We start from the raw sequence: 23,141 nt of genomic DNA, 5'->3' as shown, positions 1-23,141 counted from the left end.
TAAAATACTGAATGCACACTGCAGAATTTGAAAATATCTGCAAAAAAAGGGAAAATAACACTTCACACTTGGTCGAGGTGTTTTTTTTTTTTTTTTTTACCTTTGCTGAAAAAGAGTTGACGCACTAAATTGGACATAGAAACTTCCACAACAACTACGGCGGCCGCGGAGGCACAATCCAAATCTCATCCGCCCATTCTGTATAGTAGAAAACTTATTGCACAGCAGTGGTTCCCAATTTTTTTTTTTTTTTTACAAAAAAGACACAAAAAGACACTCAAATCACACAAAAACACATATATTCTTCTTTTTTTTTAAAACACACAAAAATTACAAAAAAACACACAAAATATGAAAAAAAGCACATATAAAAACACACATAAAAACCTACAAAAAATGACAAAAAACAAACAAAAAAAAACAACATTAAAATACTGAATGCACACTGCAGAATTTGAAAATATTTGCTAAAAAAGAGAAAATAACACTTGGTCGAGGTGTTTTTTGTTTTTTTTTACCTTTGCTGAAAAAGAGTTGACGCACTAAATTGGACATGTAAACTTGTGGAAAAGCCAGAACTTTAGAGGGAAGCTGACAGCAAGTCATGCTCCGGCTCTTTCCTGGACTCCAGAGGGTTAAATACCTGCACAATGCAATGCGACACAATCGATAATATAATTATATTGTGATTTCAGAGTCCTGGAGAATGAATAGAGGTGCTGTTACAATTTTATGGTTATTCTTTAAGAGGAAAAAAAGCATCATGGGGCAGGAGTGTACAACCCTGATTCTAAACTAAGGTAGGATGCTGTGAAAAAGTAAAGAAAAACAGAATGCAGTGATCTGCAAATTATTTGTAACCTACATTCAGTTGAATACATTACAAAGATACATTTTCAATTTTTTGACATACTCATTGTTGAATTTGATGCATTCTGTTTTTCTCCTCCTTTTTTGGGGGTTGGGGTTGTATAGCATTAACCCTTTATCAGGCAAAGAACTATATTTGGTAACTTCAGGTAATATTTCGAGAAAAAAGTTGCAAATTTAGTAGATTAAAGTGGCAAATCTACAAGAAAAAAAGTCGCAGATTTAAGAGATTTAAAGTGGCAAATTTGTGGAATTTCAATGAGTGCCCTATTAAGGGTTAAAGTGGTGAATCTGGGAGAAAAAAAGTAGTTTTTTTCCCACTTTTTTCTCATAAATCTGCGACTTTTTTCGCACAGATTTGCTACTTTAAATCTCTTAAATCTACAACCTTTTTTCTTGTAGATTTGCCACTTTAATCTACTAAATTTGCAACTTTTTTCTCGGAATATTACCTGAAGTTACCAAATATAGTTCTTTGCCTGATAAAGGGTTAAATGTATATCAGAAAAATAATCTGTTCTTTAATTTATATTGAAGCATGAAAACACGATTTAGTAGTAACCTCCCAAAAATTCTGTTTTTCTACTCCTTCATTTGTAGTGCATCATTTTGTGATACAACTAGGATACTTAATCTTGTCATTTCCCATATGTTAACTATTAATATGACTGAATATGTCTATGTATTACAGATGAAGAATATTGTTTTTTCAACAAATAGTTATTCAACTTAGGAATTCACATGAGTATAAAGTGGGGTTTTTTTGTTTTTGTTTTTTTTTCATTATTAAGGTTTTTATATCAAACACATGCTAAATGATATTATATTGTTAGAATATCAAAGCTTGAATCTGATCCAAATCTTTGGTTCAAATCATTGGTTTGTTCTTTTTGGCCAGGTCTTCAGAGTCTCAGTTGTGATTCATTTATGGCCATTTTTGTAAAATAAAAATCATTTTACTTCAGAACCAATGTTCTAACTGATAATGAGGGAATAACTCTGTGTCTAACCTAAAAATCCTTTATAAAGTCGGCTATATTAGAGAGTTGTACCTTTCTATCAGCAGCAGGCAGGTACTGTAGCATCAGGTACTGTAAGTCACCATTTTCTTGACACTGTCTTCCGTCAGCTCTTTTTAAGCACTTACAGGCTTAACCACTCAGCTCTCTCCGTACAAGTTATGACTGTTTAATCCCATCAACAACAGGGATTGCTGTCAAAGTATCATTGAATTTGACAAATGGCAGAGGGAGAGTACAAGTGGGATTCAGTTCAGGCGAGGAAAAATGTTGATTCATGACTTCTGAAAACCCCACCAGCTAACTTCCCTAAAGCTTACAAGACTTTCTCTGACCAGAATAATCTTCCGTACTGTGAACTTTTCCTCGAGCACACCAACACCGGGATCCTCGCTGAGGTATTACAGTAGTGTCTCCGCCGCCTGCGGTAAGACGTGTTTTGTGCTGGACTTATTATGGCGAGCCTGGCTGAGTTTTGGGCGGCACTCATCAGTTTTTCTCCAGTCTGGCGACTTTTTTTCTCTATTGGATGATTGAGTTCTTACCAGTTGAGCTTTACTGCACTGAGCTGATAACACAAGCCTCTGTCTCATTTATTTTACTACTTGACAGTGTCCACAGATGATTTATTACCTGCTGTCACAGGCTCCTGATTGGGCCATTCCTGGTAAATGAGGCAATATTTGCATAAAGTTATATGAGGACACCATCCTTAAGGTCAATCCCCCTCCTACCTCACCACTTGATTGGTGGGAGACTATTTTTGAATTTGAGGTAAGGGTCTCAGAGGTTTGACTCAGAGAACATTTAACATTTGATGTGTGTGTGTGTGTGTGTGTGTGTGTCTTAGCTGGCAAGAACAGGCAAATGTCATTTCACCAGACCTTGACCTCAGTCTTGATATGTTTATAATAAAATATCTCTTATGATTAATGATCTGCTACGATTAAAATGACATATTGTGCTCATTTTCAGGTTCATAATTGTATTTTGGGTTACTACTAAATCATGTTTGCATGCTAGAACAGATTATTTTTCTTATGTACATTTAAGGCTATACAACCCCACCCCCCAAAAAAGGAGTAGAAAAACAGAATGCATCGAATTCAACAATTTATCTTTGTAATGTATTCAAGTGAATGTAGGTTGCAAAGAATTTGCAGATCATTGCATTCTGTTTTTCTTTACTTTTTCACAGCATCCTAACTTTGTTTAGAATCAGGGTTGTACACTCCTGCCCCATGATGCTTTTTTCACATTAGGAGTGTCCTCTTAAAGAGGAGGTGGCCAATAACATATTAGAAACATGTTACAGCTGAAAGCAATCCAGTACAATATCCCCACAAACAGTTTATAATAATAACCATAAAAATGTAACAGCATCTCTTTTCAGGGTTGTTAACATGGTACGCCTTTTTTTCTCCAGGACTCTGAAATCACAATATAATTATATTATCGATTGTGTCACATTGCATTGTGCAGGTATTTAACCCTCTTAACCCTAAAGTTCTGGCTTTTCCACAAGTTTACATGTCAAGTCAAGTCAAATTTATTTATATAGCGTATTTACAGACGGCTGAGCCGCACCAAAGTGCTTCACATAAAAGTGCAAAAAGTGCAATAAAATACAGAATTGACAAAGGTAACGAACAACACAAAAACAAGCAAAAATAAAACAAAATTAAATTTAAAATAAATTAAAAGAAGATGGGATATTTTTAAAGGCACTGTGGGATTACTAGGGGACACTATTCCCTAGCACTTGCCGGAGGGGAAAAAAAACAAAAAAACTTTAATAGAAGGCTCTCCAATTTAGTGCGTCTACTCTTTTTCAGCAAAGGTAAAAAAAACAAAAAAAAACACCTCGATCAAGTGTAAAGTGTTATTTTCCCTTTTTTAGCAGATATTTTCAAATTCTGCAGTGTGCATTCAGTATTTAAATGTTTTTGTATTTTTTTTTTGTTTTTTTGTCATTTTTTGCAGGTTTTTTATGTGTTTTTATATGTGCTTTTTGTCATATTTTGTGTGTTTTATGTGTTTTTTTGTCATTTTTTTGTGTTTAAAAAAAAAAAAAAGAATATATGTGTTTTTGTGTGATTTGAGTGTCTTTTTTGTAAAAAAAAAAAATAAAAAAAAATTGGGAACCACTGCTGTGCAATAAGTTTACTATCCAGAATAGGCGGATGAAATTTGGATTGTGCCTCCGCGGCCGCCGTAGTTGTTGTGGCTGTAGTGAACGTGCTAACTAGAAGCTAGCTTAAACAATGGCTGAATATTCTCGCGTAAAAACAACCAAACTGGTCTTAAAAGGTCTTAACAAAGGGTGAGTCTTTTCTAAACGTCGTATTACTACTATTCGCTGCCAGCTGCAGCATTATTCACGGATAACTCACGGTTTCTGTAACCTATGCTAAAGCTACAGCTAGCTCAGGCTAACTAGTTAGATTACTGTTTCTGTTTTAATATGCAGTCCTTATACTTTGGACTATTTGAATGGTGACAAAGGCTTCCGCAGTAATATTTAAAATATATATTCAGCAGCACTTCAGTCTCACATTTGACTAGTTAGCTATAAAACAAGCTAACGTTACTCTGCTCAAATGTAGTTTTAGCATCAGGAGAATCGTTAAAGTATTGTGTAGTATGTTGTGTGTATTAAACATTAAATATTTAACTATGATAATTACAGTCATTACAAGGTCGTTGAGATTCCTAAGCAGTATGGCAATCAATTAATTAAACTTTGTTTGTTTTGTTTTTTTTAATTAAAATTTGTATAGTGTATATATATATATATATATTTATATACAAATATATATATATATTTATATTTATATACAAATATATATATATTTATATTTATATACAAATATATATATATATATTTATATACATATATATATATATACAAATATATATATATATATATTTATATACAAATAAATATATATATATATATTTATTTGTATATAAATTTGTATATTTGATATTGTATAGCACTTTTCATACAAGAGAGATGCAACACAAAACTCTTTACATAAAAAATGGAGAAAATAATAATAATAATAATAATAAAAAGATAACGAAACATAGAAACAAGCAAACATCCTCCATCCCACCCATCCTATTAAAAACAAAGCACAAATTGAGGACAATATAAATTATATTCAGTTTATAATCCAGCCGAATGGAGAAGTCAAACAGAAATTTTCTTTTCTGAAGCTAAAATCTAACACAAACAGTTTCAGAAAGGTTTATAATAATACAAATACATTTCCAATAAACTATTCAGGGTAAGAAATTACAAGAAAAAACAGTCTCAAGATTACTGAAGGCGATATCATTATTAAATGGGGCTAAAAAATATATACTGTTTTGAGACATACTTGAAGATAAAAAACAGTATAGTCAGAGAAGATATTTACACTCCACACGGAAATAAAAATTGTGAAGATTTTAGCCTTTTATGCTGTTTTATTTAAAATTTAAAGACTATATAAATTATAATATTTTAAAAAAGTAACTCACTTTTGTTGTAATGTGATAGTTTGTATAAACTGTACTTTAAACACAATTTTTATCAATCAGAAACAAAGTTTGTCTTGGATGCAGTTTGCAGCAAAACAAATATAATTTAAACAGTGATTTAACACCCTTTGAACACCTTGCTCTTCCAGAGGTGAAACCAGTTATTCTTTCAAGTCGACAAGGTTGTGAAACTTTCTGAAGGTTCTGCAGCTCGTGTCCCTGAAGCATAATTTATATTTTTAGAAAAAACAGCTCTGGTAGCGCTGTGATTTTTTATTGACATTAAGAGTTTTGCAGTCGCATTTTCAAGTACAATTTATAATTTATTCAGTTTTCTTATAAAAATGTTCCAGCCTAATAGGTTTAACGTCTCTGTGATGTTTGTAAGACCTGCCAGTGTGATTAAACATAAAAAAACATAGTTGAAAAACATTTTAACATTTTTTTAATTCATTTTTTTTTTACAGGAAAAAGAGGAAGCACAAAGATAAGAACAAAAACTCAGCAAATGAAGAACAAAAAGCTGATGTTGTTGGTATGTGTATCTACTCTATTTCTCAAATATTGAAGCCAAACAAAGACTGTTGATTTCCTGTTAATCTTTCCATTTAGCAGTGAATATATTTGAAGCATCTACTTTAGATTTGTGAGACAGTCAGGCTGACAGAAGTTCTTTATTTTATGCTATTTGCAATTTCTTGGGAGGAAATGAGAAGTTTGATGGAATAAGTACAGAAATATGATCTCTCATCCTAGTATGACAGATGTCTAAATTAATCCATATTAATGTTCAGGGATCAGTCTGAATTTTCTTTTTTTGTGACCACATTTCAGCTTTATTTATGCACCTAATCGAAAAAAAACATTTATATAAATTCAACATTTTGTGTTTCTACATTCATAGTTAAAACAGACATTAAAGGTTGTTTAGGAAACATTGTTAATGTGCACAGTATCAGGAAATATTTTTTTTAAATTATTAAACAACTGTATTGGTCATACATATACATATAATACAACAGACAACAACAACCTCCTGCAACATCTATCAGTATTTTCCAGTATGGTATGTCACATATTGTATAAGGACCAGCTAGAAATAATATGTCTGCTACACTGAAATAAATCATGACTTTCATGAATGTTGTTTCTGCAGAGTAAAACTCAGAGCGAATGTTTTCTCAGAGTTGGTTTTATAACTAAAGTCTAGTGCAGAAATTGTCCCCTGAGTGGATACTGCACTTTGAGGTGGTTGTGGCTTTCAAGCACACAGCAGTGCCGTGTGTTATTACACCTTGTGACATTGGTCTTTCTGCTCACCAGCTGGTTGGTGGTCTATCAACGGCTTGGGGGAAATCTCTGGAACAGTTGCCATAGAGATGCAGAACAACTCATACATCCACGCCATGGATAGCGGGCTCTTCACACTCGGTGCTCCACACAAAGGTAAGAGGAAAACGCCGTGGAGTGACTGCACAATTTGTCTTTTCAGGAGCTCGGTCCTTCACATGGCACTAGTGACTGGGGGGGGGGATTAACTGTCTTTTTACCAGTAAAACATTTGTTTATGTGCATTAAAGCAGCTATTCTCAACCTTGGGGTCGCGAGATGATTTCTGGGGGTCGCCAAATCATTTTGGAAGTCAGCTCTGTCTCCACTGTGTTAAAGTGATCATGTGTTAATGTGTTTTAGTCTTTTTGGTCACTTAATGTCTTTTTTTGGTCATTTTGTGTGTTATTTTGTCATTTTGTGTCTTTTTTGGTCATTTTGTTTCCTTTTTTTGTTGTTTTGTGTCTTTTTGGTAATTTTGTTTCTTTTTTGGGTCATTTTGTGTCTTTTTTGGTCATTTTGTGTCTTTTCTGGTCATTTTGTGTCTTTTTTGATCATTTAGTGGTCAATTTGTGTCTTTTTTGGTCATTTTGTTTCCATTTTTTGGTCATTTTGTTTCTTTTTTTTGGTCATTTTGTTTCTTTTCTGGGTGATCTGAACTGTGCGTGTGAGATTGTGTTCAGTGAGCGGGGGTCATGGACAACATGCATGTTAAATTGGGGGTCGCGACTCAAAAAGGTTGAGAACTACTGCATTAAAGAACAGTTAGTACGATGGGTAACATTTTACAATAACCATCATTTATAAATGGTAAACAGATAGTTTATTCATGTTTAATCATCATTTATAAACCGTATGTAGGCCATTTAGAATGATAAATACATAATTTATTAATGTTTAACTAACTAAATCATTTATAAGTGGCAAATAGATGGTATATTAATGTAAGTTTATATTTACTTTACCATTAACAAACAATTAAATTATAATTAATAGTTTATCAATAGTTTTAGATGCACTCATTTTAACATTTAAACACCATATTAAGTATGTTGATGATTTTGAAATGATTCATATACCTTTAAGAAATTGGTTGAAAACATTTAAAGATTAAATATGTATAGCACTTTGAAAATGGTTAATAATAGGTTAATAAACCATCTATAAACATTATTTAGTTGGTTATTGTAAAGTGTTACCGTACGATGTTTTTACCCAAGATTTCAGAATTTGGGTTATTTTCAGGCAGCATTTTTAGCTATTGTTGGCTGTACTTATGCCAACCATTTATCCAATTCCACTCACGACCATTAACAGAAGTCTATAGGGAACCATTGTCCCACTGACCCTTTCAGGTTTTACTGGTATTTTTCATCTATTTTTAATTCCATGACAATTTATTGATTGCTCAACTGCATTTTTGCCCTTAAACTAGAGAAATTTCTGAGTCTGCGAAAGACACATTTAAAATTATAATAAAAAATTATGATAACTACTAATAATAATAACAATGATGTCATAGAAGCTGAAACAAAGCTCCTGAATGCAGCAGGATTACAGCAGGGCAAATGTTTAATATTATTGTACTTGAAGTTTGTTGGAAGCAGAACTTTAACTTGCTTAATCAGTTAAAGTTGATTGATCAGGTGAAAATAAATTGACAACTATTTTGGTAATATCTTTTAGTAATTTATCTAGAAAACAGGCCAAACATTTCCTGGTACCACTTTCTCAAATGTGAGGATTGGATCCTTTTTATTGTCTGTTTTGTTTAAAATATTCAACTAAATATCTTTGAGTTTTAGACTGTTTGGTCAAATAAAGTCATTTTATTACCACTATAACATGTAGATGTTTGCGAAATTATAATATGCGCTTTTTTAAAACTATTTTTTGCAGACAAGACGGTTTAGAAAATAATTGGTAGATTAATTAATCATGAAAATAAATGAAAGTAAGTTGCAGCACTAGAAGAAGTCCATTTAAAGGCATATAATTGTATTAAAGTGAAGCATTAGTGTGATTAAATTATATGCAATTTTGCATCGTACTACCATATACTACACTAAAGCATGGAAACAATCAAATACACCAAAATTAAGAGCATGGGTATTAACAGCAGAACAAAGTTTAGAGATGGAAAGACTAGCTTTTAGAAATAGGGAACAAATACATATTTGGAATAAGTTATACTGTAAAGAAAGGCTGGTAAAAACAGTGGAAATATTTAATCAAATTAAGGAGATGAACTAAATGGTCCCCTCCCCAATACGAACACTCACATGCATACACACACACACAGATTCATGAACACGCATACATGCACCACCGCTTATTTTCTCATTATATTATATTTTTTTTTTTTTGTGTGTCATTAGTTTGTTGTTTATTTCTTTTCTTGGAGATCCTCATTTGGGGAATTCCAGTTTGCCTTGTATATATGTTTGTCTGTTTACCCTATGTTTTTGTTATTTACTTTGTGAATATATACCTTGAAAAAAAGGGGAAAAAATGCAAGGTACAACATTGTAAAGAAAACAAAATGACTCATTATGTTTGTGAAAGTAAGAAGCCTTGTAATAAAGTATTAAAAAAAAGTACTACCATATACTAATAACATGAGTTATTCACTACTGAGCCTGTTGTGTAACTGGCAGGCTACAGACATTCATTTCACCTGTTCACCTGACTTTAGCAGTTAAGGGAACAGACTCTGGACTCTGCTGCTGGTAAAACAGATTTTTTCCTCTTTTATGGACTAAAGGCGGTGCCGCTGCAGAATGACTAGTGGAAACACTGGAATGGATAGTTGGAAGGTATTTTTGGCATTCAGGCTTCTTCAATTATAGTGGAAAGACTGACTGTATTGATCCATATCACCTAGCTTTACTCAGGATGATAAATCTATAAGCACAGAAGAAAAGTATGAGACTTTACCTGGGAAAATTGCAGCGCACCATGTGGAATTTAAGATGTTCTGCTTTTCATTTTGTCTGCATTTAAGATGCAAATTCTCCATCAGCTCACTTATGCAACAGTTGTAGAAACTTGAAGAAGTCAGTTTTGAGGTTATGTGTACTGTAGGCTGCAGGCATTGTGGGGATGACATGGGGGGTTTGCTTTCAGTCCAGAAAGCAGAAAGTATTTAAGTAGTGAATCGAGACACCAGACTGCAGAAGCTGAACAGGGGGTTGAGTTGAGGGTAAGGACAGAGCTATCTCTGAGTTTTCACTCACTTTCGCCTCCGGGCACTTCTGAGGGAGTGATGCTCATTGAAACAGTCTGCCCGGAAAGAGACACTACTTACAATTAATTCAGCCCACGTTTTGTTAGAACCAATGAAAATGGCACGGAGATTGAAACATCCCAATTCCCTTAGTGGGTCCTCATCCTCTGCATGCACATAAGCTCATTTCTAGGAGATGAAAGAGGATGCGAGCTAGCAGTATAGGAAGAGAGATTAGAGATTTTCCCCCTCTTTACTGGATTTTCTGCCCAAGCGCCACTCTGTGGATGATACAGCGTTTCTGAAGACTGCAAAAAAGTGTTCACATTCACCTTCAGGTCAGAGGAAACATGCTGATATTCTCTTAGCCAACTCCGCAGGTCAGCGCCTGACATATTCCAAAGATAATCAGCTTTTTGAAGAAGCAGCTTGTGTCACATTTTACCTCGACTTTATTAATGCTGTCCTCGTTAATGTCTCACAGGCTCTGCTCTCCGGCGACCTGACGCCCGTGTGACGCACTACAAATTGTGCAAAACTTTAATTTCTTGTGAAGGTCAGGAAGTGACCTAATCACAGGTGACTTCACAAGTCACTTTTATGAAACCACGAGGAACCCGAGAGACCTCGGTACAAAGCGAAGCATTTAAATGCAACACAACAGTTTCTTTCTGTATTTCCAGAAGTCTCAGTGCTGGTGAAATGGACCCAGATCAACACAGCACAGTGTAGCCAGAGGGTTTGCATTATTAATTACAAGAAATGCATTACTAAAACATGAAGCAGGTCTGAAGTATAAACTTGCCGTGAGAAGAAATTATGCACATTTTAATAATGGCACATAATTGTTACACAGTAATGAATAAATACTAAATTATTGTTCTGTGTGGTAAAAGCTTAAGATCAGCGCCCAAAATACAGTTGCAGGTCAAACATATTTCTTTCTACATAATAATTCTACATAATTTTTATTTTAATTTTTATTTCATTTAAAATCTCTAAAAGGTAAACATTGTTTTACATATTTCAGATGATGAAGGACCGGACCCTCCAGAACAGTTTACTGCCATCAAGCTCTCTGACAACAGGTGAGCAGGTTTGACGATGATGTCATTTAATTTTTGGAGGTCGTCTTATTGGCTACTTCTGATTGAATTGTAATGATGTCTTACATCATCTACAGTGGACTTACAGACTTACAGCAGCATGAGACAGCAGTATAATATATAAAAAAATAGATAAATGGAATCAACATATAAAAATAAGTAGAATAAAAACATAACAAATAGAAAACCCTATAGGTATATAAATATATACATAGTACGCTTAATACAAAAACAGTGCAAAAAAGGAAATCGGTACAAACTTTTGCAGCAGTGCAACTGTATTGACACATAATTTTATGTTGTGTGGTCACCTGTCTGTAATGGGGAGCAGTTTTAAACAGCTCTGAAATTAGATTTATTGTAGATATTAATTAAAATAATATTCAGGCATCTTTGTGGGGTTATAATAGAGTACTCTGATTACAATAACAGTTAGACATTTCAAAACTAATTCTCTGTATTTTGGATTTATTAATTATAATTTGGTAAAATTTTTTCTGAGTTTCACTCAGAAAAAATTAACCTGTGCTTTCTTGATCAGAAATGGTACTATTAACCACCCAATGAAAGCAATTAGTGCAATTGGAAACTTGTGTCAGTGTTGGTGTGGATGTGGGGAGAGAGGGGGCTTTTAATTCCAGATGTTGGACTCAGTGGTTGTATTTGCATGCACAGATCCACCAACAGATTTAATACCTCGACTTTTTATGAGTATTTTTTTGTACGACTTTTTACTATGAGTATAAACGTACAAGAGTTCTTTACCTTGTCCTTGTGGAGGTGCTGACTGCTCTAGAGCCATTTTTTTTCAGTTTCTCAGATTAACTTTTTACTCATTGTTGTTATTAAACCTTTTCTTGTTATGAAGACAAAATTTCATTTTTCATTTTTTCATTTTATTAATTCTTCTTTTCGAACCGAAGAAAAAAATAAAAATAAACAACATAAACTAATACAGCGTAGGCTAGATGCATATACATATTCATACACATACTCACATAGACACCATTAAACAGATGTACATAAACAAATAAACATTTACACACATACAGTATATAAAGCCCTATACATATACATGCATCTGCCCAGTTTAAGTAATAAGATAGAAATAAGAACCAGTTAACTTAATATTCAATATGCATTTCCTTTTATCATTTTGGTTCGAAAAAGTTCGAAAAAGAGTAGGCTGAAGTATAAAATACTTATCTAGGCCTCTCTCCTGATACTTAACACTTCAAAAATAAGAAATTGTATCTCTATATATAGCCACTTAATATCAAATAAATATGTATTATTATTATTATTATTATTATTATTATTATTATTATTATTATTATTATTATTTATTTTCTTATTTGTCAACCATAGTATATCAAACAACTTAGATCTGAGAATTTCTATTACTACCGCAAAGAAAACAAACGAACAAAAAAAAAAACGACAGACAAATCAAAACACTGGAGGCAGTTACAAGAACGTCCTCATCCAGCTTGCGAGCTGTACTTTATACTATATATTCTGGAAAGCCACAAAAAACAACACTTAGCTTTCTGAATAAAAGTCTCATTGGCTTGATTGATTTTTATCTTCTGTCTGTTTGGTCATTGAGTGTTTGGGTGAACTGTGATGGTAGAATTTAATCTGGTCATTTCTGCTGCTGCAGGATAGCCCTAAAGTCTGGATACGGCAAGTACCTGGGGATCAACTCTGAAGGTCTGGTCGTTGGGCGCTCTGACGCCATTGGGTCCAGGGAACAATGGGAGCCGGTCTTCCAGGAGGTGAGTCGGTTTAATTTTTATGTATATTTAGATTTAAGCACGTTGACTTGCAGACAAATTAGATATTTTCTATGCAGGACCGTGTATCTGGAGGCAAAACATTAAATAAAACGCATGTACAGTACAGGCCAAAAGTTTGGACACACCTTCTCATTCAATGTTTTTCCTTTATTTTCATGACTATTTACATTGTAGATTCATCAAAACTATTAATGAACACATGTGGAATTATGTACTTAACAAAAAAGTGTGAAATAACTGAAAACATGTCTTATATTCTAGTAAGCAAAGGGTGGTTACTTTGAGGAATCTAAAATACAAGACATGTTTTCAGTTATTTCTCACTTTTTTGTTAAGTACATAATTCCATATGTGTTCATTCATAGTTTTGATGCCTTCAGTGAGAATCTACAATGTAAATAGTCATGAAAATAAAGAAAAACGCATTGAATGAGAAGGTGTGTCCAAACTTTTGGCCTGTACTGTATGTATTTCTTACCTGTAGTGCTGTCTAGATTGTTTTGGGGTGCCAAAAAATTCAACATTTCACTGTTTACAGCTTCTCAAATGAGACTATATAATGCTTTTCTTTGTCATGTGTGATAATAATATACAGTCATTTGGAGTTTGGACTGTTGGTTGAATAAAACAACACATTTGAATCGGGGGTTTTCAGATTGGGGTGGGAATTTTTCACTTTTATTATGTAATTTAATATAATTGAGAAAATAATTTGCAGATTGATGAATGAAGAAGATATTCATTAGTTTCAGTTGTAGATACAAATACTGCAAGACTGCACAACCTTGGAGAAATTCGTGGAATAAATATTGTGTAGAGAATATAAAAAACTAATGGAAATGTAGGTATGGGGATCTTTTTGTTTTCTATTTGAAATAAATATAATTTTCTCTTTCAGTCGTGGCAGATCATTTAAAAAGGGAGTCATTTTTTTCCCGCTCGTCCTTCCTTTCACAGCTCACCTCATGGCTGATGGGAGTTTAGCCCACGAGAGATAACACTTAGCTGTAGTCGAGTAATTCATTATGCAGAGTGCGTCTACCTTATCACTGCAGCGCACTGCTCGCCTTGATGCTTTGCTGAACCCATAAACAACCTGGCCTGGCACAACCTTGAGACTCTTTTACATCAAATATCAGGCAACCTTTTGTGCCTGTCACAACAACCAATCCCGCTGCAATTCTATCTAATCTACTGCCTCCTCCTCTGTTTTCTCTCTGTTCTGCCTCAGGGCAAAATGGCTCTCCTGGCAGCAAATAGCTGTTTCATCTCCTACAGTGACAGTGGGGACATCGTGGCCAAGAGCAAGACAGCAGGGGATGGCGAGATGGTGAAGGTGATGTGTAAATTGTGTTCTTCCACAAGGTTGCATGTTAATCCGTTCATTTTAAGCGTGCAATCTCTGTGGGGTCCTGACTGTGGAGATGGAAGGTGTGACCTCACTTCAGGGGGTTCACCGTATTGATATTTAATGCAAAACTTCTCCCCCTCTCTGCTTTTTCCCCCCCTGAATGATGAGCAGATCAGATCAAGTGCGGAACGAGAGGTCAAGCGTAAAGATGACATCGCAGAAGAGGACCGGGGCAACGTGAAGTCCTGCGAGGTCAATTATGTGTACGTAACCTCCACTGTCTATCTTCAGCTCTGACTTAATTATACCAGCAGCCCAATCAATAACAAATGAAGGAAACTCATGTTGACTTTCAAATGAACTGCCTGCCGTTCTCTGCTGGGTTGAGGAGACCTTTTTAGGCTGCAATGAATGTGAATTTAAAGGAGTCAATCACAGCTTCTTCACCCAAGAACATTCAGATTAGAGTGAGGGAAGGAGGTTAGTTTCCCTGACCAGAAATACAGAAACCCTGCTGCACTGTAATGGAATCCAGTAGCACAGACCTTTTAATAAATACAGTATTTGTGAGCAAAGCATGTTCATAAAAGGACAAGACAGATCTGGGTTTTTTTGTGATGATTGACTAAATATTTAAAATATTTATAAAACAGTTTCTGAGTGCAACACAGATTTTGTTTATGGTGGAAATGTCTTGATTTTTGTAAAGGAATGTGCCAGATAACAAGCAGTCTTTAGTGCTTTTAGATATGAATTCCCCTGCATTCATGAAGTGCACCTGAATGCACCCACCATGATATATACTAAAACTGCCTAAAAACCGTGGATAGAAGTAGAGCTGGGCGAATTGGCAAAAAAAAGTTAGCACAATATATTATCTCTCTCTCTCTTAAGATGTCTAAAAACCAATAATTTGAAAATTAAAATCTCTAAAATTCTCTTAAAATCTCATGGGATGTGAAATAGGTCTTGTATTGTATTCATTATGGTTTTAGAAAAGTCTCATAAAGTCTTAAAATTGACTTGTCAAAACCTGCAGAATCCCTGTAACAGTACAGTAACCACCTGGAGTGTTGCCATGTTTGTTATTTACATCCTGCAAATCTTTTTGTTCTTTTTTACGGTCTGACTTCTCTGGAGTTTCCTCCCGTGAAAAAAAACCTTCAAGTAAAATGAGTTGTATCATCCAACTCTGCCTGAGAAAACGCTGTACCTGCTCTGATGTTTGTTTGGTTTTCATAACTTGGTAAATGATTGAAGTCCTGTCGCTGCTGCAGCTGCTCATCCAAGTGGAGAGAAAGCGGACGACTGTTTGTGTGATTCCAGTGGAGCAGACGGCTCCACAGGGTCCCAACAGTCGATGGCAGAGTGTGTTGTTGTGACTTCATGACAGGACGAGTTCTGAAGGAGTGACGACAGTAGTTGGTCCGCTGCTGCTGCAAAAAGCATTCAGCAGGAACAGTGGTGTTTCCTCATTCAGCTCATAGTAACTTCACATTTATTTAAAATGAAAATCCTCTAGATTACTTTAAGAAAGCGGTTCCCAAATTTTTTAGCTGCGCACCTCCTTCTATGTCCCAACTGTGTTGACGCACCCCCAATCCCCCACTGTTGTGTTTTATGTGGATTTCTGTAATTTGTGTAGTTGTTATTTCTTATTTACATGTTTAATCAAATGTTTACGTTAGACTAGAGCTGCCAGTTACACTTTGTTCAGTTAAACGTTGTAAACAATAGTGTTATGGCCCTTTAAAAGAGGAGTGTGCTATGTGTACATGTGACCGGTGTTTACCCTGTGAAAAGGAAGCGGTAGATTAAAAAAAAAATGCAATAAGCTTTTTTATCGCCATATTAAAGGCGGCATGTTTAATCATGCTCAAATGACCAGAACACACATATAATTAAATAATCACCATCACAACAAGGGCAATTTTAAAATAAGCCCCTAAAACCTGAAGTTTTTCTGGAAATTCAACAGAAGTGTCAACGCTTTTACTAAATAATAGATTTTTCAGCCTCTGTAGCAGATAGAAATGAAATTCAAAAAGTATTTGAGAGCTTATAAAAATACTACAAAACGACGTATCCGCTTTCCCGGCTTCAATGGGTTAAAGGCGGCATGTTTAATCATGCTCAAATGAGAACACACATATAATTAAATAATCACCATCACAACAATGCGCTCTCGCATTTGAATGAACCTGAAACACAGTTTCAATATAATGCAACAAAGTTATGCGCAAACTTCCACTTTTAAGAGCAAAGAGGATGATGACAGGCTCAGGATCAGAGGCAGAAAGCACATAAGTTGGAAAATGTTATAATATTTTGAGCCGCGTTGAACCAAAATTTAGCAGCAAGTTTAAATGAGCGTGGAGCTAAACAACCCGTCATCATAACACAGGCTGGAAAAATGGAAGAAGATAACTTCTTCTACGCTTCATTTTAGGATGAAGTGCATTTTGAATAGCCTGCATTTATTTATTAATTAATATTACAGTTTTTGATTTTACACTTTACAAAGGAAATGTTTATTTACACGTCTTTATTGTGTAGGGGAAAAAAATGTAACCCCCAGGGGTGCATGCACCACACTTTGGGAATCCCTGCTTTAAGAGGTTAAGAACATAGAGAAAATTCTTCTCTTTCTTGTTTGTCCTGTTTAAAACCCAGACACTGAGTTTATTTTACTTTTATTTGCCTTTAAGCTGTTGTATAAATAATTATACTTGTATTTCACAGCAGCTTGACATTTAGTAGCATAACGAAGAGCAGTATACCTTTCAGCTTCCTGTGAAATGAGCGCTGCAGCACTTTATTCTGATTGAGGGGAATTGAGTGTGATTTCCTTCCCATTATATTCACATCATGTCAGACTGCACAGACGAGATTTTGACAACAAAATCACTGGATGTGAGATCACGCCTCTGAGCTACCGCCTCATCAGTCGCGCGCCTTTAAAGATGCAATTGATGGTCTGCTGTTAGAGCGGGATGAGGAAGCGGGCGGCGCCACATTTCAGCTTCCGACGCTGCGAGTGTTTTATATACGGCCCGTCTGTGGCCTATTAAGTTCCAGGCAATATGTCTGAAGCTGTTTTTTGCTTGGCATGCTTTGGCTTGTGTTCCCGCTCTATTATTTGTTTTAGATGAATGCCGGGGAAATGGACTCATCATGTTGACATGTTGATAATGGCTGCCCTTGAGCCTGTGTCTTGATGTAGTGCTGAGCGTCTAAAATGTTTTTCAGGATAGAGTGCAGCTCGGGAATCATAAAACACAAGTAGAGCAGAGAGAGACTAAATATCACAGAAGTTTCTGACCAGATGCCTCGGTTGTTTATGGCTCTGTTGTGGGAGATATTTGAACATATTGTTCAGATTTCTTATATCAAAAATAACTATTTTAAGCTGTCCCATGCACATTTGATCATCTGAACCTGAAGCAGTTTAAACATGTTATATATATATATATATATATATATATATTTATTTATTTATTTATTTTTGCTTCTTTCACATTTTATTCACTGTCACATCGGTTTTTACTGGAATAGACTGAAATAATACGAAGTACTTTACCTCTATAGAATCTGCACAATCATGATTAGAAGTGGGGAGAACTAAAAAAAAAAAAAAGTACATTTGAGAGATAGCTTTGGTGGAGAAAAAAGAATTATGTTGTACTATTTTGTGTATCTATTGTGCAGTAAAACATAGTTATAATGCCCTAAGTCATGGAAATAATTTGTGTTGATGTACAATCTTTTATTTTAGGAACAATATTTTGTGTTGGGCTCCTCATGCTGTACATATTGGACTATTTTTGTTGCCATTTTTGCAACCTCCCCCTTCAGTTCAGTCAAAATTTTGCAGATTTTTTTGTGACATGACTGTTTGTCTCAGCTGAGTGATTTATGGTTTCCCAGCTGGCTGAGGAAGGCAGAATTTAATTGTATTTTGCAGAATCTGGTTCATGTAAACAGTTTATTTTTGGCAAAATTTTAAATGAGCTGTAGAATAATGTGATGAAATACACGATATATTAAACATCCAGCTTATTGCTAATTTGCCTCCACTGTCAACATTTATTTATTCTGCTTTAGTCAATATTTTGCTTATTGTTTGGGGTTTTTTTTTCTAAGATTTAGCTTCTCAGAGATTGATGGTTAATAGATGATAAGTTATGAAAATTGCAGTATTTTTGTGTCTGCTTTATGTGTGTGTGAGTCATTTGTCCTTTGGTAATCGTCTCATTAATGTTCCCGTGTGACCTGCAGGAAGAAGTTTCAGAGTTTTCAAGATCGGCGGCTCAGGATTAACGAGGAAGACTCCTCCACGCTAAAGAAAGCCAGAACGGACGGGAAGTTTCACGAAACTCTGCTTGACAGGTGTGTGAATAAGCTCATTCTATATTTATTCTCAAACACCTCATTTACATGTTTGTGTCTTTTCACTTCCTTCGTGTATAAAGAAATGTACACATGAAGGTATTAAATCAAGCTGCAAATTCCCTCTTCACTCACAGTGTTTAATTTGTGCTAAATTTAAAATAATTTGAAGCACTCGGTGAAATACAACGGCAATAAAACGCTGGCATTGGAGTTTCTCAGTATTAAATCTAAACATTTAAAACTTCAGTTAGAAAAGAAAAATATAGAAGGAATATCTCTGATTTCAAACTTGATGAAGACAAGATGCTAAATGCATTTATAATTAACGCTTCTAATATTGTAATTATTTGCCTTTAAACACACGTTCCTGCTTCGATATATTTAGAGATTTGTGTAGATACATTTTACATAAACACTCGTGGTGTGACAGAGTGAGGACATTTTTGCAAAGTGGGGACATTTCGGCTGGTCCTCACTTCTTTAAAGGCTTTTTTGAGATTTCAGACTTTGTTTTAGGGTTAAAGTTACAATTAGGTTTATGTTATGGTTAGAGTTGGGCATTTAGTTGTGATGGTGAAGGTTAGGGTAAGGGGCTATAAGGAACCAGGTTATTATAGTTAACGAAAACAAAACAAAATAACGAAAACTAGAATTGACATTTTCATTAACTAAAATAAAAATAGAAATGAGAGGGGTTTTTTTAATAAAAAAAAAAAAAAAGATAATTAACTGAAACTGTATTGTGTGGTTACAAAACTAACTAAAATTATAGTGAAAATGTCCTTCATTTTCATCTTTGTCAACTTTTTTCATACATAATGAAGATGGATCATAATAAAGGAAACATTTACTGTGAACTCTTTTAATCTCCCAGCCAACAAATACCCCATTACAAAAAAACTAAAACTAACACTAAAATTAATTAAACTAAAACTAACTGAATTTGAAAACAAAAAATCACAACCCAATTAAAACTAATGAAAAATTCAAAACTATTATAACCTTGCAAGGGAATTCACTGTTCCAATGAGGGTCCTCACAAAGATAGAAGTACAAGAGTGTGTGTGTGTGTGTGTCTGTCTGTGTGTGTGTGTCTGTGTGTGTCTGTGTGTCTGTGTGTACATAGCAACCACATTTTAATGTTGTTTTGTTTACCGGCCTATAAAAAGACTGGAAAGAATAAACATAGTGATGATAACTCTTGATTAAAATATATATATTTGTCATATATATTTACGTATATATTCATATGTAAAAAAAAAAAAAAAAAAAAAAAAAAGGGGAATGGGAAAAAGGAAAGACCAAGAGGTCCATGTGTTAAGAAAGTTCTAAAAAAAAAAAACCCCCACCTCATTCACCCTCTCATTCTGCAGCAGCACCAGACTCCATTCATTTTTTGATGTTTTTCTCTGCAGCATTAGATGTTGTTTGAACTAATAAGAGCTCACAGGCAGGCAGCTTCGTGCTGTTTTTTATAACAGACGGAGAATCTGTTCACATCATTATGTCAGCAGTAATAACACGTCGGAGATGTGAGAATTTATGCACGTTATCACATCTCACACCTGGCAAAATAAATACACAAATGTGTCAACAGAAGTGCTGAATGTGTTGTTTTTCATTACAGGAGAAGCAAAATGAAAGCGGACAGGTACTGCAAGTGAAGCCTCAGCTGTCCACATCACTGCCATGTCTTCGGATATTTCTTGATTTTTATAGATTTGACCATTTTATCTGACATTACTGTACTTTTTCTGTTTGTTTTTGATATTTTTAATAAAACGGTCAATATGGTCAAATCAGTTTTGTTGGTCTGTTTGTTGTTTGCAGCCGGTTGAATTCATCAGAACATTTATAGACTTCAAATGACCCATTTGGCCAATTATCAACTAAACAACTTTAAGGACCCAAAGCAACTTAATTCTTCTTTTATGGCTTTAACTGCCTCCTCTTTATAAACGGTTTGTTTCCTGCTTATTTATTACTTTTCAAACGTTTTTAAATCACTTCTTTAATTAATTCTCACTGGTCGTTTGCTGGTCTTAATCATTCTTGTTTTTAGCCCTTAATGTTTTTATCTCATATCTGTTTCAATTATGTTTACATATGTATAATATTCTTTCTTGACAATGTATGTTGCAGCACATTGTGCATCCACCCGGAACAAAATGTGCTATATACTGTATATGTAAAGTTTTGCTTGTTTTATGTAAAAATTGAATCTGAAAAAGTAACTACTCAGTAAAACTGTCAAAAAACTGTAGAGTTAAAAAGTAGCATTAACCCTTTATCAGGCAAAGAACTATATTTGGTAACTTCAGGAAGTATTTTGAGAAAAAAGTTGCAAATTTACTAGATTAAAGTGGCAAATCTACAAGAAAAAAAGGTGCAGATTTAAGACATTTAAAGTGGCAAATCTGTGCGGAAAAAGTCGCAGATTTATAAGAAACAAGTGGGGAAAAGCTACTTTTTTTCTCCCAGATTCACCACTTTAAATCTCAAATCTACACATTTTTTTCTCGTGGATTTGCCCCTTTAATCTTGTAAACTTTTTCTCAAAATATCATTTTCGTATGTTTTTTTTACACGTTCTGGCTGTATGTAATACCCTCCAATATTATGTAGGGTTAAAATGTGGAATTTGCAAGTATTTCAACCCTATTAAGGGTTAAAGTGGTGAATCTGGGAGAAAAAAGTTGCTTTTTTCCCACTTTTTTCTCGTAAATCTGCTACTTTTTTCGCACAGATTTGCCACTTTAAATCTCTTGAATCTGCAACTTTTTTTCTTGTAGATTTGCCACTTTAATCTAGTAAATTTGCAACTTTTTTCTCGAAATATTACCTGAAGTTACCAAATATAGTTCTTTGCCTGATAAAGGGTTAAAGGGTGCTATTTCTCAAGAGGAATTATAACGTAGTATTAAATAGAAACACAAGCAAAGAAAAAGGACCTCAAAATTGTGTTTACTTTCCAGCACTGGTTTTTACATTTTTTATATGAGTACAGTTTATCTCAGTCACAACACTGATAAATCTAATCAGCCAACCACATGGCAGCAACTCAATGCATTTAGGCATGTAGACATGGTGAAGAGAAGCTGCTGAAGTTCAAAGCGAGCATCAGAATGAGGAAGAAAAGTTGAAGTGACTTTGAACGTGGCACGGTTGTTGGTGCCAGACAGGCTGCTCTGAGTATTTCACAAACTTTCTAAGGTTTACAGAGAATGGTCAGAAAAAGAGTAGAAATATAAATGTATATATATCCAGTGAGCAGCAGTTCTCTGAGCCCAAATGCCTCGTTGATGTCAGAGGAGAATGGTTAGACTGGTTTGAGATGATAGAAAGGCAACAGTAACTCAAATAACCACTTGTTACAACCAAGGTCTGCAGAAGAGCATCTCTGAACACACAACATGTCGAACCTTGAAGCAGAAGGGCTACAGCAGCAGGAGACAGGTATGAGAACTGGGATATGGTAGAACAGGAGATACCTGTCATGGATGTGATGCAGACAAATCTGCAGCAACTGTTTAATTCTATCATGTTACCAGTGGCGGACTCAGACTGTTAGAAGGGCAGGGGGGAAAAATAAAAAGGGCACATTCTGCACAACATGGGCCCCACCAGCAGCAAAAAGCTATGATGCATCATGTATGATGAAATATTAGCATTAAGTTAAAAGGAGATCCAGATCAAAGTAATTAAAGATATGGTACTGAAAATTAAAAGTATGAAACCAAACCATCTATGGGGGTCCGGGGGCATGCCCCCCCGGGAGAAAATTTGTACATTTTTAAGTAAAATTTTGCATCTATTTTGTGCCCTTTGAGAGCTAAATGAGAGCAAATATCTCACATAACTTTATTCACAGTCGGGTGATACCGTATTATAGAATCTCTAGAGGGCACATCATCATCATTTATTGTATGAAGGGGCACCCTAGAGGGCAATAAATACGTTTTTTCATGTGTAAAGGGCAGCCAATAAGGCACTTTCTCTCATTTTCATCAGGGCACTTTCGCACGCTTTTTCAACCACTGTTCAGAGGCCAACATTTCCATATTAAACATACTTTTTAAAATTGGTCACTGAACACTGAACTTTAGGTCTTCATTTAATGTAAGCCATAATCATTAGATATAATTAGAACAAAACAAAGAAATTGAGACATGAAATGTTTCACACTGTGTAATGGATCTATTTAATGTATTATTTCCACTTTTTGAATTTAATGACTGACATAAATAAACTTTTCGATGATTTTCTAATTTATTGAGATGCACCTGTACGCTACGTATTTTCTCGACATTTTATTTGGGCTTTATTCTCCTCATTTCGAACTTAATAATGATTTTTACCGCCCTCCTACCTTGCCCTAATCCTCTAACGCAGGCCTCTACACACTCGAGCTCACATAGTTATTTTACATATTTATGTAGCCAGAAATAAGCAGAATGACGAGAAACCAAACAAGACACTATTTTAATTAAAAAACACACAGGTGTCTCAGGAGGAAGTGAT

General features: G+C 34.7%; 1 protein-coding gene across 1 annotated transcript; it reads left to right on the top strand.

Moving 5' to 3' along the window:
• Nucleotides 1–4,077: 4,077 nt before the first annotated feature.
• Nucleotides 4,078–20,413, top strand: frg1 (FSHD region gene 1). The gene is made up of 9 exons (XM_059342926.1): nt 4,078–4,212; nt 5,885–5,952; nt 6,741–6,863; nt 11,003–11,060; nt 12,742–12,856; nt 14,109–14,213; nt 14,400–14,491; nt 18,507–18,617; nt 20,248–20,413. The coding sequence occupies exons 1-9, from the start codon at nt 4,154–4,156 to the stop codon at nt 20,282–20,284; spliced, it is 768 nt and encodes a 255-aa protein (XP_059198909.1). The 5' UTR covers nt 4,078–4,153; the 3' UTR covers nt 20,285–20,413.
• Nucleotides 20,414–23,141: the final 2,728 nt, after the last annotated feature.

This window comes from Centropristis striata, chromosome 1 (assembly GCF_030273125.1).
Source record: "Centropristis striata isolate RG_2023a ecotype Rhode Island chromosome 1, C.striata_1.0, whole genome shotgun sequence".
Taxonomy (NCBI): Eukaryota; Metazoa; Chordata; class Actinopteri; order Perciformes; family Serranidae; genus Centropristis; species Centropristis striata.
Note: the sequence above shows the minus strand (reverse complement) of the source record. Positions and strands in the feature narration are given on the sequence as shown.

Bases quoted from the DNA above. Each gene is read 5' to 3' on its own strand.
- frg1 (XM_059342926.1), top strand. From the start codon at position 4,154: ATGGCTGAATATTCTCGCGTAAAAACAACCAAACTGGTCTTAAAAGGT. The intron at 4,213-5,884 runs GTGAGTCTTTTC...TTTTTTTTACAG, and splicing joins TTAAAAGGTCTTAACAAAGG to GAAAAAGAGGAAGCACAAAG. The intron at 6,864-11,002 runs GTAAGAGGAAAA...TACATATTTCAG, and splicing joins ACTCGGTGCTCCACACAAAG to ATGATGAAGGACCGGACCCT.